Genomic DNA, 16,244 nt, shown 5'->3' with positions numbered 1-16,244 from the left:
TCTGTTTCCATGAAGATTTACAGCTTTGGAAACTATGGGGAAGTTCCACTCTGTCCAATAGGGTTGCTATGAGCTGGAATCGACTCAATGACAGCGGGTTTTTTTTTTTTTTAATGATTAATGACATCAAACATCTTTTCAAGTGCTTATTTAAGGCCCTTTGTGTATCCTCTTTGGTGAAATGTTTATTCAACTCCTTTGCCCATTTTTTGATTGGATCGTTTTTCTTTTCACTGTTGAGTTGTAGAAGCTCTTTAGGTATTATGGATTGGGCCTCTTCCTTTTGACCTTCCCTTCTCTTCTCTAGCTTCCCTTCACACTCCTGGCTTGCAAAAGCTTTTCTCATTCCTGAGGTAGGGAGTGAACGCATCTTGTTCCTCACCTCCCAGCTTCTCTGAGCCCCCCCATGGGTCCTCATCCTGTCACACATCTGTCACTAGGAGTGCAGTGAGCACCCCAGAGCGAGGAGCCTGGTTCTCAGGTATGCGGTCACCATCTGCTGTGTGAGGTCAGTCCTTGCCCAGTCTACGAAGGAGCCAGGCTATTCCTGCTGCTTCAGAATCCCCTACTTTTTCTGAACCCAAAAGGCAGCTTTATAGAGAGATGGAGCATGGGAATGGAGAGTCTTCCAAACCCAAAAAACCTACTGCCGTCGAGTCGATTCCAACTCATAGCATCCCTATAGGACAAAGTAGAACTGCCCAGTAGAGTTTCCAAGGAGCACCTGGCGGATTCGAACTACTGGCCTCTCGGTTAGCAACCATAGCACTTAACTAGTGTGCCACCAGGGTTTCCGGAGAGCCTTCAGGGAAATTATTTGATTTGTTGTAGTGGAACCAAGCACCCTGTCTCCGGCGGGTGCTGATGAAAGGGCTTCTGATGCTGACACCTTAATGAGCTTAGCTTCTGTCTCTCCCACAGGACGCCGGCCATGATTGGCTGCTCCTTCGTAGTCAACAGGAAGTTCTTCGGTGAAATTGGTCTCCTCGACCCTGGGATGGATGTGTATGGAGGAGAAAATATAGAACTTGGAATCAAGGTTGGTGACATGGTACCCTTTCCTTTTGGTTTCTTCATGTTTGTGAGCAGAGGTGCTAAGTCATCCTTGATGTGTGCTCCTTAAAGCTTTTTAATGCTGGTGCAGAGCCCTTGGTGGCACAAATGGTTTAACACACAGCTGGTAACCGAAAGGTTGGCAGTTCGAACCCACCAAATGACTCAATGGGAGAAAGACCTGGTGATCTGCTCCTGTAAAGATTACAGACTAGGAAACCCTATGGAACAGTTCTACTCTGTCACATGCGGGCCTCATGAGTTGAAAATCAACTCAGCAGCAGCTAACAACAGCAACAACATAGCTGATGCATCAACAGATTCATTTATCCTGGCCCTGCACCTGAGGGAGGTTCAAGCAGGTTGTCGTCCCTCTTTGGATAGGGGGAAACTTGGACTCAGAGAAGGTGAACCATTTGTCCCATGACTCGGTACCAATTTGTGATATTAGCCAGAGAGTTTGGTTCTCAGTCCTGTTCAGTTTAGTTCTTTCCTTAAATGTTTCTCAGAATTAAATTACAGTCAATTCTCATTCTCGTTACTTGTGGTAGTTATGTTCCATAAAGTCACCCACTGGACCGTTGCTCCAGGGGAAATGCAGGGTCAGGTTCCTGTGAGCCTCTGGTCACAACACTTTCATCAACTAATCAATACATAACCTTTTACTATGTATGCTTCTGTTTAAAGACACCTTATTTAATATGTATTGTTGATTCATTGGCCTTGAAATCATGGCCAACACACTATGACTCATGCCTGAGTGAAGCGTGTCTCACACATGTGTTTTCTGCATGAGGCACATCGCAGCTTTCGTTTGCTTAGGAACACAAGACAGCACTTCAGCACTGTGGTTGGGCCAGTTTTATTTTATTTTTATTTTATTGTGCTTTAGGTGACAGTTTACAGCACAAATTAGTTTCTCATTCAAAAATTTACATACAAATCGTTTTGTGACTTTGGTTGCAATCCTTGCAATGTGTCAGCACTCTCCCCCTTTCCCTTTCCACCCCAAGTTTCCCATGTCCATTTGTCAAGTTTTCCTGTCCCTTCCTGCCTTCTTGTCTTGCCTTTGGCCAGGAGTTGCCTGTTTGGTCTCGTATATTTGATTGAACTAAGAAGCATGTTCCTCAGGTGTGTTATTGTTTGTTTTATAGGCCTGTCTAATCATTAGCTGAAAAGAGGGCTTCGGGAGTGGCTTCAGTTCTTAGTTAGCAAGGTGTCCAGGGACCACAGTCTCAGGGGTTTCTCCAGTCTCCGTCAGACCAGTAAGTCTGGTCTTTTTTGTGAATTTGAATTTTGTTCTACATTTTTTCTCCCATTTCTCCATTGCCTTTTAGCCTGCATGGTTTCTTCTGCGTAATCAGAGCTTAGTTTTGTTGGTTCTTTTTTGCAGGTGACTTTTTGCCTTTCCCTAGCTGCTCTCAGGATTCTTTCTTTGTCTTTCATTTTGGCAAGTTCAATTATGATATGTCTTGGTGACTTTTCTTTTGGAGTCTGTGGTGTGTGGGATTCATTGAGCTTCTTGGATGGGTATCTTCTCATCTTTCATGATATTAGGTAGGTTTTCTGCCAGCAAATCTTCAACAATTCTGTGTTTTCCATTGGCTGCCTGTTCTGGAACTCCAATCACATGTAAGTTTTTCCTCTTGATATTTTCCCACATAATTTTTAGGCTTTCTTTATTTCTCTTCATTCTTTTTTTCTGATTTTTCCTCAAATTGGTGACAAGGAATTTGTCTTCAGTTTCACTAATTCTGTCTTCCATAGTCTCATTTCTGTTCCTGTGTCCTTCTATTCAGTTGTCTAGTTCTGAAATTTTATTGTTAATCTTTTGGATTTCTAGTTGTTGATTTTTATGTTTTCTAGTAGCCTATTTATTCTGTCATTTTGTTCTTGTATTGTTTTCCTGAATTCTTCTATCGCTTTGTGTTTTCCTTGGTTTTGTCTGTGTTTTCCCTGACCTCTTTCCTGATCTCTTGGAGAGCTCTGTATATTAGTCTTTTGAATTCTTTATTGGGTAGTTCCATTGCTTTATCTTCTTCCGGAAGGTTTTCTGGTTCTCTATTTTCGTCACTTACTGGAGCCTCCTTGTTCTGTTGCTTTATGTGATTTCCTATTGTCTATTATCTCTGAGGCATCAATAAATATTCATTTATTTATTATATGTTTGTTTTCTGCATCCTGAATTTTTTGTTTTGATATATCTAAGTAGGCTGGGCATGTTTGCTACTCTGATTGCTAATCTGGCCACATTGAAGCTCTCACCTCCTGTCTCTAGGTGGCTGGAGTAGCAACTGGGTGTGTGAGCATGGGTACCTCTTTGCTGGTCTTGTGGGGCTGCTGAAAATGTAGGTGGCATTTTTGGTGAGGTGATGTATCTGCCTTGCTGGTCACCTGGCCATAGATAAGGGGCTGTTCTCCCTGGTCATTGGGCTGGGTATTGTATGGGTGCACTGCCACTTGCCGGTTGGTCATGGCAAAGGTGCCCAGGTCATCGGTCACCAGGTGGGTGGTACAGAGACTCTTACCCACAGTCCAAGGTGGGCAGGGCTGTGCAGGGATGTTCAGAGCAAGCAAAAGCCTCTGGTTGCAGGAAGGCACAAGGTAGGGGATGAGGCAGGGGGATATTGCCTGCCCTTGGGTGCCCAGTTGGAGGGCTTGCGCCTGTCTACTAGAATGCCTCATGAGGGAGTTTGTGCAGCCAGTCCTCTGGTGCCCGGTGCCATTCACTGGCTGTATTGGGGGGTACCACTGGTCCTCAGGCCTCTGGTGTGGGTGGCTGGTTGGAGTGAGCTACACCGCCAGCCCTCAGGTCCACAGTATAGGTGGTTGAGTTCCCGTCTTGGGGGGTGGGGCAGTGATGAATGCCATAGGGCTGCAGTCACGAGCAGAGAAGGGGATGGGTGAAGCGAGTTGGAGTGCCCCTCAGGCCTGCAGACCCCCAGCATGAGGGTCTGGGTTGTGTAGGGTGAGCAGAGTGGGTGCAGTTAACTTTCTCAGGGCATGAAGCACCCCTGCCTGGCTCTGGCCGTGAGTGCAGATTCTCCTGCTTGTCTGCACCTGGAGGAAGGGGTTTCAGCTGGGAATGCTGCTTACTTTGCTCAGTATGGCTGCGCTGTGCAGCCTGAGCCATCAGGGCACTTGCACAGGTAACCAAAGGGGGCAGAAGACATTGCAAGTCCGTGGACCCGCTGCACCAGTGACTGGGCAAAGGTGTGGACCAAGAGCTCCTGGTTTAGGGGTCAGGTGGTGTCAAATGCCATAGGATTGCATCTGGGAGTAGGGGGAGGGGATATTCAAGGAGGGTGGGAGTGCCCCTAGGCCCATGGATCTCTGGTGCGGGGGGCTGGTGTGTGCACGGTGTGTGCACGGTGTGTGCACGGTGTGTGGTGTGCCTGCCCTTAACTTTTGAAGGGCTAGAAGCAATCCCGGTTTGCTATGGAGGTGTGTGCAGAGTTGCTCCTGCCTAGATGCACCAGGTGGCGTGGGTTTCAGCTGGGAATGCTGTTTGCGTGTCTCAATTTGTCCACGCCACGCTGATATGGCTAACAGGACACCAAAACAAAAAAAAAACCCAGTGCCATCGAGTCAATTCTGACTCATAGTGACCCTATAGGACATAGTAGAACTGCCCCATAGAGTTTCCAAGGAGCACCTGGCGGATTTGAACTGCTGACCCTTTGGTTAGCAGCCGCAGCACTTAACCACTACGCCACCAGGGTTTCCAACAGGACACCAGCAATCCATAATTCTCCATTTCCTCTGTTTTGGGATTGTCCCTCCTTCCACCTGAGGCTCAGCCCAATTCTTCAGCCTGTCTTTGATGCTTAGGGTTCCTAGAATGTCATATATATCTAATTCACTTGTTTTTTCTGGGTCTTTTTTATAAGAGGGACAACACAAAGCATTTGACTACTCCACCATCTTGGGCCACCTGTAAGGCCCTGCTCTAAGGTTGAGAGAGGCCACATAACTTGGCAAATGTGATAACTTGGGGCTGTTTTATACAGTAGAATCACCAACCAAAAGCACAAAAATGTTCAAAATGTGGCACAAAATAGACCGTGAAAAGGACACTTGTTCGTAGTATGAAAGCTGCAAAAAGGGAGAGCTTGTTCAACCTCAGCTGGAAACACATGTCGGGCGACCACTTTTTTGCTGCTCTGCACGTGTCTACAGTTGACCACAAACGCATCACAAGCCTTGACTTTGGGGCTACAGATAAATCTTCGCAAGTAGGTGAATTCACAAATACAGAATCTATGAGTAATGAAGGTCGGCTGTATCTCCTTAAATTAACATTTCCGTCATGTGTGTTTTGACAGTTCCCGTACGTCATACGTAAGATGCCAGAGGAAGGAAGGCCCGGGTGCTCTGGATTGCCCCTCCCCTTTTCTCAGAAAAGCTTTGTGGAGAGGGTGATGAGGGAAGGGAACAAGGAGGAAGCAGAACGGGCCTGTTGCTGGGCCCCCACTGCAGATCAGCTCTACTTTTATATATTTTATGTACTGAGTCGTGCTTAAGATTTTTTTTTTTTTGAAAAGAGGAATCTACAGTAAAAAACAGAACAACAACAAAAAGTTGGAAAGCATTGATGTTATCCAACCCCTTCCCTTGAGAGTTAAGATGACCGAGTCCTAGTGATGGGTCTCGGGAGTGCTTGGTAACCAGCTAATACTGGATTCGCTGCTCTGCCTGGAGTGTCTCCTACGATGCCGTGAGGTGTGTACTGGAGGGGAAGCCAGGCTGCAGTCTCTGTGGCTGATGCCCCTGTGCTGAGCCTTTCTATCCTTGGGTCCCTGGGATAGTCTTACTGGAAACAACTCGGCTCACAGTTGTAAGGCTTAAGGTTTATTGAATTTCTTCTGCCTTCCTTTGCTGCATTCTTCTTTATTCTAACCAGGTAGGTACCCCCTGTGGAGCGCTATGCCAATCAAAGTCCGCTCTCTGCATCTGAGCTTACTGGTCTATCCCTAACTGCCTTCAAAACATCCCGTCCGCCCTTGATCTCTCCTTATAGAATGAAGGGCACATGCCTTGTGGTGGGGTGAACGTCCAGGCTTCAGGGTGAAGGGGGTGGTGGGAAAGGAGCAGGACACTCCTCGGGTGCTAAAATCACTCCCATTTGAAGACCGCAGACTCTTCTAACGGGGCCTTCAATTCCAGGCTGAGTTCTCTCGTCAGTGGAACTTACGTAGGATTTCTTTGTAAAGCCCAGCAATTAAAAAGCCCATTAATTTGTTATCAAAGCTAATATATTTGTCATTCATCCTTTTTGAATTTAATGGATGGAAAAGATCTGGACCCAGCATATTGATAGTTGACTTATAACTTAAATGCCAACCCTGTTACCATCTTCTCGTGCCTACTGGCGCTACTCTGCTAACCATGCCTGGCACGTGTGAGACACTCAGTAAACACATTTTAGGTGATCGAACAGGCGCCTATGGCAACCTTCACATGAGTAGAAGCCGTGAAGCAGTGGAGGCCAGCCAGATTAGAGTGACTTGACGACTAAATGAGACAAAATGGGAACTTGTTCCAGGTACTTATCTGTGGAGGGAAGCCCTGCATGGAGACAGTTGAGCTTTATTTATTTATTAGATTTATTTTTTAAATTTAAATACAAGAGAGATTGGAGTATCTGTATTGCTGCAAGGAGTCCCTGTTTAACACCCAAATGCTGCAATTACCATGCTCGGCTCCTAACTGAAACGTTGGAGGTTGGAGTCTAGCCAGAGGCTCCTTGGAAGAAAGGACTGGTGACCTTCCTGTGAGAAATCAGCCATTGAACACTCTGTGGAGCTCAGTGATACTCTGACACACGGGGGGCTGCCATGAGTTGGAATCGACTTGACAACAACTTGCTTGATGGGGGCCAATGAAGAGTAGAACGTTCCCCACAGGGGAGAAAACCCGATGAGGGATGAAGCCCTGCCCCCACAGGTGTGGAACGACCCTGGGACAGCAGGGACACCCCCCTTTTTACAGATAAGAAAACTGAGACCCAGCAAGGTCAACTAACAGGCCTAAGGTCAAGTAATGATGGGCTGAGGAATGACACCCAAATCTCTTATACCAAGGACATTGTTCTTTTAGTCTTTGGCTCTCTGTAAAAGCAATAATGAAGGACTTAAAGATAAAAGAGTTATCTAAGTCCACCCAGATGTGACTGCCAGGCCCCCAGAACACAAGCTCTGTTCTGCGGTGACGAGAGGCAGTGATAGCGACGCTCGTTGCTAAGACCCACTGGGGGGTTGCTGTTCCTCTCCCTGCACTCGCAGTGGCGTCTGCTCTGCAGAGACCTGGCAGGGAAGGCCTGAGTGTGAGACCAGGCTGTAGGGTGGTGGTGATGGTGATGATGAGCAGGCAGGGCTGTCTCTAAAGGAAGGGAGGTGGCCTGCCGGTTTTTGTCCAGTCCCTGTAGTACACGTGGGTAGGGGGAGCCCAGAGCACCAAGGCCCTGGACCCCCAGCTGAGGGTGAGAGTTGCACGGCCCCTCCCTCTGTTAACAGGCTGGAGAGTGCTGCTGTGTGCCGTGCAGAGCTGCTCCCGGACACGGTGCTGCTGGCTTTGTCTTCTCAGCGGCATCTAGCCCCTACGCCCCCCCCACCCCCACCCCAGCCCTGACTGCTCTTTATCGCAGTGTCTGATGGATGCAGGCCTGGATATCACCCTCATGGGCAATTACCTGACTCTTACAGTATACTCTGAGACATATCTGAGATCAGTGCAGGAGAGGTAGAATGTTTATGCCTCTTACTTCTTGTAGACCGTACTTCCTGCAAGCTGTTAGCCAGCTCTTGGCTCTCTGCCTGTCCTTTAAAGTAGGAGTTGAGCAGGGTTGGTGCCACAAAGGTCAAGTTGTGGATCAGAATCCATGGAGCCACAGCCTGCAGTGTGGTCCCCAACCAGCGGCAGCAGCCTCGCCTGGGAACTGGTTAGAATGCAAATTCTGGGTCCCCACAGCAAATGCACTGGGTCAGAGACCCTGGGCTGGGGCCTAGCAACTTGTGCTTTAACGGGCCCTCCGGTGATTCTGATATGCACCCAAGTTGGGGAAATGTTGGTCTACACCCCACCTTCAGCTGACCAGTTGCCGTCAAGTTGACGCCGACTCATGGTGAACCCAATGTATGTCAGAGCGGAGCTGTGCTCCGTAGGGTTTTCGATGGCTGATTTTTCAAACATAGATCACTAGGCCTTTTTTCCGAGGTGCCTGTGGGTGTGTCTTAACCTCCAACCTTTTGGTTAGCAGTCAAGTGCAAAGGGACTTTGACTTCAGCCAACTTTCTGGCAAATACATGCCTTGATCAGAAAGGAGTCTGCGTGAGTGTTCTCATCTTTCAAGGCCTCCAGGTGGCCTCCAGGACACCGCAGCCCCTATGCCTGGGCCCCTTGGGCACCAGCATCCACTTCCTTGTGAACTCTTCATATGCAGGCATCTTGCCAGGTGACTGCAAGGTTGCTGATGAATGTATATGGGGAGAGCTTTTTTTTACGAACTGTATTCCTCTCCTTCATATCCTGAGCTGTCTTATGTGGCTCAGAGCACAAATGAGGTGCATAATAAACGTATTAAGAAATCCATCCGCATGTGACAAAATTCTGGAGCTTTATGTAGTATATGTATGTTTTACATGGACATACATGCACACACACGCACACACATGCTAGTACCCATCTAGCAGTTTGTGTGTTGCTGTGGTGCTGGAAGCTATGCCACCAGTATTTCAAATACCAGCAAGGTCACCCCTAGTGGACAGAATTCAATGGAGCTTTCAGATTAAGACAGACTAGGAAGAGAGCACTGGAGATCTACTTCCAGAAATTACCCAATAGAAACTTTACGGAGCACAACAGGCTATTGTCTGACTTGCTGGCTTTGAACACATCATCGGTAGGGATCAGTCACTGGAGAAGGAGAGATGTTTGGTGAAGCAGAGAGCCAGCGAGGGCCAGGGAGACCCTTGGTGAGATGGATTTGCACAACAGTTGCAACAGTGGACTCCAGCATTCCCGTGATTGCGAGGATGAGGCAGTACCAGGCAGTGTTTCATTGTGTTGTACACGAGGTCACCACTCGACGGTAGCTAACAACATATATATATAGCTGGAAACCCTGGTGGCATAGTGGTTAAGAGCTATGGCTGCTAACCAAAAGGTTGGCAGTTCGAATCCACCGCGTGCTCTTTGGCAACCCTATGGGGCAGTTCTACTCTGTCCTATAGGGTCTCTCTGAATCAGAACAGCTCAATGGCAGTGGGTAGGTAGGTAGGTATATATGTATGTAATTCTCTTATACTATACACACGTATGTATTCATATGTACTAATTAACCTTTAATCACACAAGACCCTATGCTTTAGTTAAGTGGGAAAATGTTAATATGAAAATACCGGTTTTTCTTGGTGATTCTCCTCGCACCAGAAATAGACCCATCTGCAATCTTTCTAACTACTTGAAGATATTTTTTTGTTACTTTTTAATTCCACTCCCAGTCAGGGAAGAGGTGTCACCAGAATAGAAAGTCTTAACTGAAGGTTCGGGAAAGAAAATAGCGTTAACACAAGGGTTATTGCTTGGGTGAAAGGCAGCTTGCTTGTGACCAAAACAATCGATACACTGAAGGAGAAAAAAAAGGCTTTCCAAGACTGAGAAAATAAATGAGATTAGAAGTTGAAAGGTTTCATCTTGTTCTAGGTAACATTAATCAGAAACTATCAACGAGACATATTACAGTATCGTGTCTAAATGTTACAAGGGAAAAAAAAATTACCCAAGAGGAGAAGAACAGATTACGTTGAAAGGCTCTAAAACCAGATGGCTTCAGAATTCCCCAGAATGTCAGTGAATTTGGGAAGAACCGTTGTGTAAAACGTTGGTGTACAAGATTGAGGGATCCTGCCGGGCGGCCTTTCCTGAGGGAAGACAATAGAAAGACACCCTCCAGCTCTCAGAAAATTCCTCAGCTTCATCAGGAACCTCAAGGACTGAATAAAAGGCAGAATTCCTGAGTTGTACGTTATTGTTAAAAATATATATATATTTATGAGGCAGCTGCTGATTTTGAAGGTAAGCGAATAAGAAGGATTGGAGCAGTTCAGGTATGCTAACATCTTGCCTGATTCAGCCCACCCCCAGGACCTTTCCTGTTTACATATATGTTCAAAAATGTCCACGTGGTCTTTAAGAAAAAGCCCACGTCCTTGCTTACCAAGTTCTCCGGAATTGGGCACCCAGCCACAGCCACCACTGCGTCTTTTGATACACTTTCTTCCGTCTTTCTCTGCTCCAAAAAACCAAAAATCAAACCAGTTGCCTTGGTCAATTCCAATTCATGGCTATGCCATATGTGTCGAAATAGGACTGTGCTCATAGGGTTTTCAGTGGCTGATTTTTTTGGGTAATGCACTTGACTACTAACCAAAAGGTTGGTGGTTGAAACCCACCCAGCAGTGCTGCAGAAGAAAGGCCTGGCTAGCTGCCTCTGTGAAGATCACGGCCAACGAAAACCTATGGAGCAGTTCTACTCCATAACACATGGGGTTGCCATGAGTTAGCATCGACTCAATAGCAACAGGCTTAGTTTTGGGTTTTAACGTGGGTTTCTAACTCCTCATCCAGCCCAGCAGCTGACCCAGGTGCGTCAGTGGTGCCTCCCAAAGAGCAGGAGAAGCCCCGCTAGCGCTGCAGCTGACAAACCACCTACCTATAAAGGAATGTCAGTGTCAGCACCTTGCTCTCCCAGCTTGCACTGCGACACAGCCTGCTCAGCCTCAGGGCAGGATGGGATGATGGCAGGGAAAGAGCAGGAGAAAGTCAATGAGAACAGAGCTTCTGCCATTAGACAGCAGGGCCATTTTGCCGTCTTAAAATGTATCACCATTCTCTTGCATGTACACATGTATGCACATAGATGCACACCAAACATGAACATACACACACAAAAAAAACCACATACATACACACACAAAACACAGAATATACACCAAAAAAAAAACACAGAACACAGACACACACAACACATCCCGAACAGTCCTTCCTCAAGACTCATTCTAAAGGCCGGCAGAAACGTGACACCAGCTGTAGAATGAAATGGCTGGAACTGTAGTGGAGACTGTGTACAGGCTGAGTGGGTGAGGGTGTAGGTTATTTTTTTCCCGGTCTTTTTTTATTCCCCCTTCAAAACAAATTGGAAAACGGAGGATTCAGTCGGGACATTTTATGTTAATTTATTTTAATTCACCATTTTATTATGGAAAATTTTAAACGTACACAAAAATAGAGCATACTGCTGTTATGCATACTGATACCCATCGTAATATTAGGAGTCCGCATATACGCATCATTCATATTCAGCAAATATCAACGTCTTGCTATGCCTTTTTTTTCTGCTACTGCTTCACAGCATTTTAAAAACAAATCCCAGACGTCTTATTATTCCACCTTTAAATCCTTGTGTGTGCATTTCTAACCCACAAAGATGTTTTTAAAAACATTGAGGCTCAATATGACATTCTGCCACCACCAGCTCTGCCACTGTCAAGTCAGCTCTGAGTCCTGGCGACCCCGGGCGTGTCCGAGCAGAGCTGCGCTCCTCAGGGTTTTCCATGGCTGTGGTCGTTCGGAAGTAGATCACGGGTACCCTCGAAACCTTTCAGTTCGTCACTGAGCGTGTAACCACTGGTCCCACCCAGGGGCTCCAGCATAACATTACACTGAGCACAGTTCAATACCCAGTCCATGCCGTGTCAAAAGCATTTCTTGAAAATCTTGATCAGAGCTCCTGAAGAATGTCTTTTTACAAACAAGGTGCGCACATGGCATCTGGTTGATGTGTCCCTTAACTCTCCTGTCATCTACAATGTTTCCCCTCACCTGGATTATTTTCATGTCATTCATTTGTCCCATAAAATGTGCTCAGTGTGGATTTGGGGGGTTCATTTATCTTGATGTCTTCAACATCCAATCTCTAAACTGTAATTAGATCTAGAAGCTCCATTATAAGACTCAGTTTTCTTCCTTTCTTCCCTCTTTCCTGTCTTCTTTCCCTCTTTCTTTCCTCCCTTCCACCTTCCCTTTCTCTTTTTTTTTTTTTTTTCTCACTGTGAGAATACTTTAAGTGGCACTTAAACTTGCCATCATATCACATCGGGAGATAAATAACGTAGTCTCCCTTTCCGTGATGTTCGGACTCAACTGTGGCTGCCGGTGCTATCAGCCTGACTCGCCGGGATGGTTGTAGCGGCCGCCGACGGTCATCGCCTGGGCCTGTTGCTTCATCTGAACCTACGAAATAGTGACTTTGAAATCCTCTGTTCGTGCTGTATTTATAAACTGTAATTCTCTTAAAAAAGGACTTGTCCTCCTCAACTCTTTGGACACTGAAACACAGTCAGACAAGAAAGGCAGGGTAAATGCTTGATTCTTTCCTTTTGCTTAAACCTTTTTAGAGAACTGGGTTAGTGCCATAGTAACCTCCGGAGACGACTGGTGAGCTTGTGTATGTTTTAGTAACACTGTAGAATCGAAGCTTTTATTTTAAATATATTTTATGTGTTTAAATTCATTGCGGTCATTATTCATTTTCTCTTTCATATATATATATACGCACACACATATATTTAAATAATAAAAAATTTAAAGAATAGACTTTGTTTTTTAGAGCAGTTTTAGGTCTATAGAAAAATTGCGCAGCATGTCCAGAGTTCTCACGTATCCCCTACTTTCTCCGCAGTTACTCCTGTCATTAACATCTTGCCCTAGTGTGGTACATCTGTTACAATTCACCCACCAAAACTGATACCTTAGGATTAACTGACGTCCATAGCTTACTTTAGGGTCCTACGGCCCTGTGGGTTTTGACAGATATATGACACCATGTATCCGTCATTACAGTATCATACAGTCTAGCTTCACTTCCCTTAAAACACCGTGTTCCGTCTAGTCCTCCTTCGCTCCTCCCCCTGAACCCTGGCAACCACTGACCCTTCACTGCCTCCGTAGTTTTGCCTTTCTATATGTGTTTTATTGAGGTGTAATTTAACCCAATAGAACACACAGATCCTCAGTCTTCAGTTTGATGACTTTCGACAGTTATGTACACCCCTGTAATCATCTCTGAAAACATGATACAGGACGTTTCTGTCGTCTCGGAAGCTCCCTTGTGCAGTTCAGAATAATAAATCTACTGTCAGTTGTCACTGACATTGTGCCCCGTTCTGTGCTGTGCACGCCACACACATTACATCACTCAGGCCTCTCGAGAATCCTTGAATTTGTGGTTATTGATCCCATTTTACAGATGGTGCTGGAATTGGCAAAGGCCAAGTAATTCATCTGAGGTCTTACAGCTAGTCAATAGAAGAGCCGGATTTCAGCCCAGATCTCTGACTATAAAACTCTCTGAGGCTTTTATCCCCCATTTCTTGGAATATTTATTCATCCAGAGACCCTCTTCCTCTGACCATCCAGATAACTGTGACAGCGCTGCAGATTAGATGGTGATATAGTCATATAACAGGTGCCAGAACGTTGCTTGTATATAACGCAGATCATAAAATAATCCCACTGGTGGTAGATGGAGTATCCATGGTTTCTCTGTATTCACGCAGACACCATACCCATACATATATTTCATGTAATACGCTATCTCATTCACAGAGAGCTGTAGTTATGTAATAAATAGAAATGTGTCTGAAACAGCATGAAATTGGATTTCCTCATCCATAAATGGTGTTATATTTATGTCTAACATATAGTCCAAGCAACAGAAGGGCAATGTTGATATTTTTATAAATGATGTCTAATGTACTTCTATTAGGGGGAGATATATTTGCTATGCTGGAATGTATTACATTATCATAATAGCCAAACCATTTACTCTGCCACTGGAAAATAGTATGGGGTTCTGTTTGGAATTCCCCTTGCCCGCTCCCAGCCTGCCAGATCTATTGGAAATGACTATAGGCATCTGTGAGTTATTTTATAGGCAGCATCCATCTATTTTTACAACTGCAAAGGGCCTGTCTCTCTCATTCATCTCCCTGGGGATACAGCAATAATTTGATTCTCTATAAATGTGAACCTGAATTTATACCATCCTCTCCAGTTGGGACATTTGTGATTTGGATGATTTATGGCTCTGTGTTTCTGGGACAGGGGACTGGGAGGTGGCATCCTGGTGTGTTTGCTGCCATTTGCCACTATCTCCATAGGAAAGGAACTGAGAATCAACCTGTCCCTATTCTATTTTGAGCGTGACATCTAGTTTCCTGGTACTGTGTAGGCTGGTTGAATGCCACATCACAGAGAATAGCCACCAGGGTCCTGAGCCTCTCCCTGCAGGTGGTGGGTGGATGTTTTGCACCAACTATGGCCACGGTGGGTGTGCTCGGCCTGCAGGGACCCCTGTGGCAAATGCTGACAATTTCAGGGTTACTGCTTTCACCTGTTCCTGGGTGGTGGAAATGGTTAACACTCTAAGCTGCTAACCAAAGGGGTAGCAGTTTGAGTCCACCCAGAGGTGCGACGGAAGAAAGGCTTGGTGATCTACTTCCAAAAAATCAGCCACTGAAAACTCTGGAGCACAGTTCTACTCTGACACACATCGGGTGGCCATGAGTCAGAGTCCACTCAGGGGCACCTGGTAGATGGTGTACTGCTCTCAACAGGAAAGTGATCGAGTGTCTGGTGACCCCAGGGGGGTTGGCTGTCACGTGGATGGCAGCCAGTTGGACAACCCCAGGTAATCCATCTTTGGTGTCTTGTCCTTTGGCCCACTGAATGTTATCTGGTGAACACTGGTGTTTTATTCCCTCATCCCTGGGTGGCACAAACAGTTAACATGCTCACAGCTAACTGAAAGATTGACAGTTTGAGTCTACCTAGAGGTGCCTTGAAAAAAAAGTCCTGGTGATCTACATGGCAGTGGGGAGGCAGACTGAAAACTCTGGAGCACAGTTCTACCCTGATACACATGGGGTCTCTATGAGTTGGAATTGACTCAACGGCAACTGATTGGGGGGGGGTGGTGGTGGTGTTTTCAGTTGCTACGATGACAAAGGAGGTCCTGGGTGGCGCCAGTGGTTAAGCACTTGACTACTAGCTGAAAGGTTGGTGGTTCACACCCACCCAGAGGGACCTCAGAAGACAAGCCTTGCAATCCAGCTTCTGAAAGGTCACAGCCTTGAAAACCCCATGGAGCAATTCTACTCTACACACATGAGGTCATCATGAGTCAGAATCAACTCGACGGCAACCAACAACAACAAGATGCTAAAGGGTGAGGGTGAGGTGTCACTTAGCCAGCTGCCGTGGGTCCTCTGGGACCAAGGCTGTTTGTACCTGGCACTCTGGTTGCCTCCAGGGTCAGGCAAGTAGGCAGTGGGAAGAGAGGCTACATCAAGGAGGTGGGGGCATGAGAAGAATCGGGGCTAGAGTATGCAGCCGGGGAATCAGAGAGCCAGGAAGAGCAGAGGGAGAAGTGACGGGCTGGACCACCAAAGCAGATAGCTGTCGTGGGAGAGTACCTGGGACAGGCAGGTGCCCCAGGCTGGCCTTCCCACTCTTTCTACAACATGATGCTGGGGTAGCTGCATTTAAAGGGCCTCAACAGGGCAGAAGATGCCGAAGGCCAGCCCCTCACTCAGCTGCAGTCCCCCTGGAGCATTCCTGAGTCCAGCCTGGAAGCGTCTCTGACATCTCTTTACTGTGTTCTAAAGCTGCGTGGTTTGTGCTGGGGGCTGCCCCTGATTGTCCTTGAAGATCGTTCCCTAGATATGACGCACCAACCCAGCTCAGCAAGAACACTCTTTCTTTATGCCAGTGGCCTTCATCACTGGAGAAGCTCTTACTTAGAGCACTTAGCTCAGAGAAAGAAGGCAGAGTGGAAATATGGCGGACGTATTTGCCCACGGTGACTCTCAGCCTGTATGGAAGGCCATGTGTGGGGATGTCTTCCACTGGCGGCCACATGGAGCCACTCTCTGCTTTACAGAACATGAAGTGGCGCCACATTTGACCAGTTTGTAATGAATTCTCTCCCTTTTTTGAAAATCTAAAAGGGAAATAAATACATTGTGCATTTGACAACTCCATCAATTTTAAAGGACTCAAGCTTGGAATTGCAACTGTGTTTCCTCAATGTGACAGAAATGGAAAAAATTAAAGCCTCAGATATTTTTCAA

At 46.4% G+C, this 16,244-nt stretch overlaps 1 protein-coding gene across 1 annotated transcript in view; it reads left to right on the top strand.

The window, feature by feature from the left end:
• Positions 1-16,244, top strand: part of GALNT17 (polypeptide N-acetylgalactosaminyltransferase 17) — a 538,869-nt gene that overhangs the window by 420,034 nt on the left and 102,591 nt on the right. The window contains exon 6 of the mRNA XM_003416636.4: positions 922-1,039. Coding sequence (XP_003416684.4) covers positions 922-1,039 — 118 coding nt within the window. The remainder of the gene's footprint in view (positions 1-921; positions 1,040-16,244) is intronic.

Source organism: Loxodonta africana, chromosome 12, assembly GCF_030014295.1.
Source record: "Loxodonta africana isolate mLoxAfr1 chromosome 12, mLoxAfr1.hap2, whole genome shotgun sequence".
NCBI lineage: Eukaryota > Metazoa > Chordata > Mammalia > Proboscidea > Elephantidae > Loxodonta > Loxodonta africana.
This window is presented reverse-complemented; position numbering and strand designations above follow the sequence as displayed.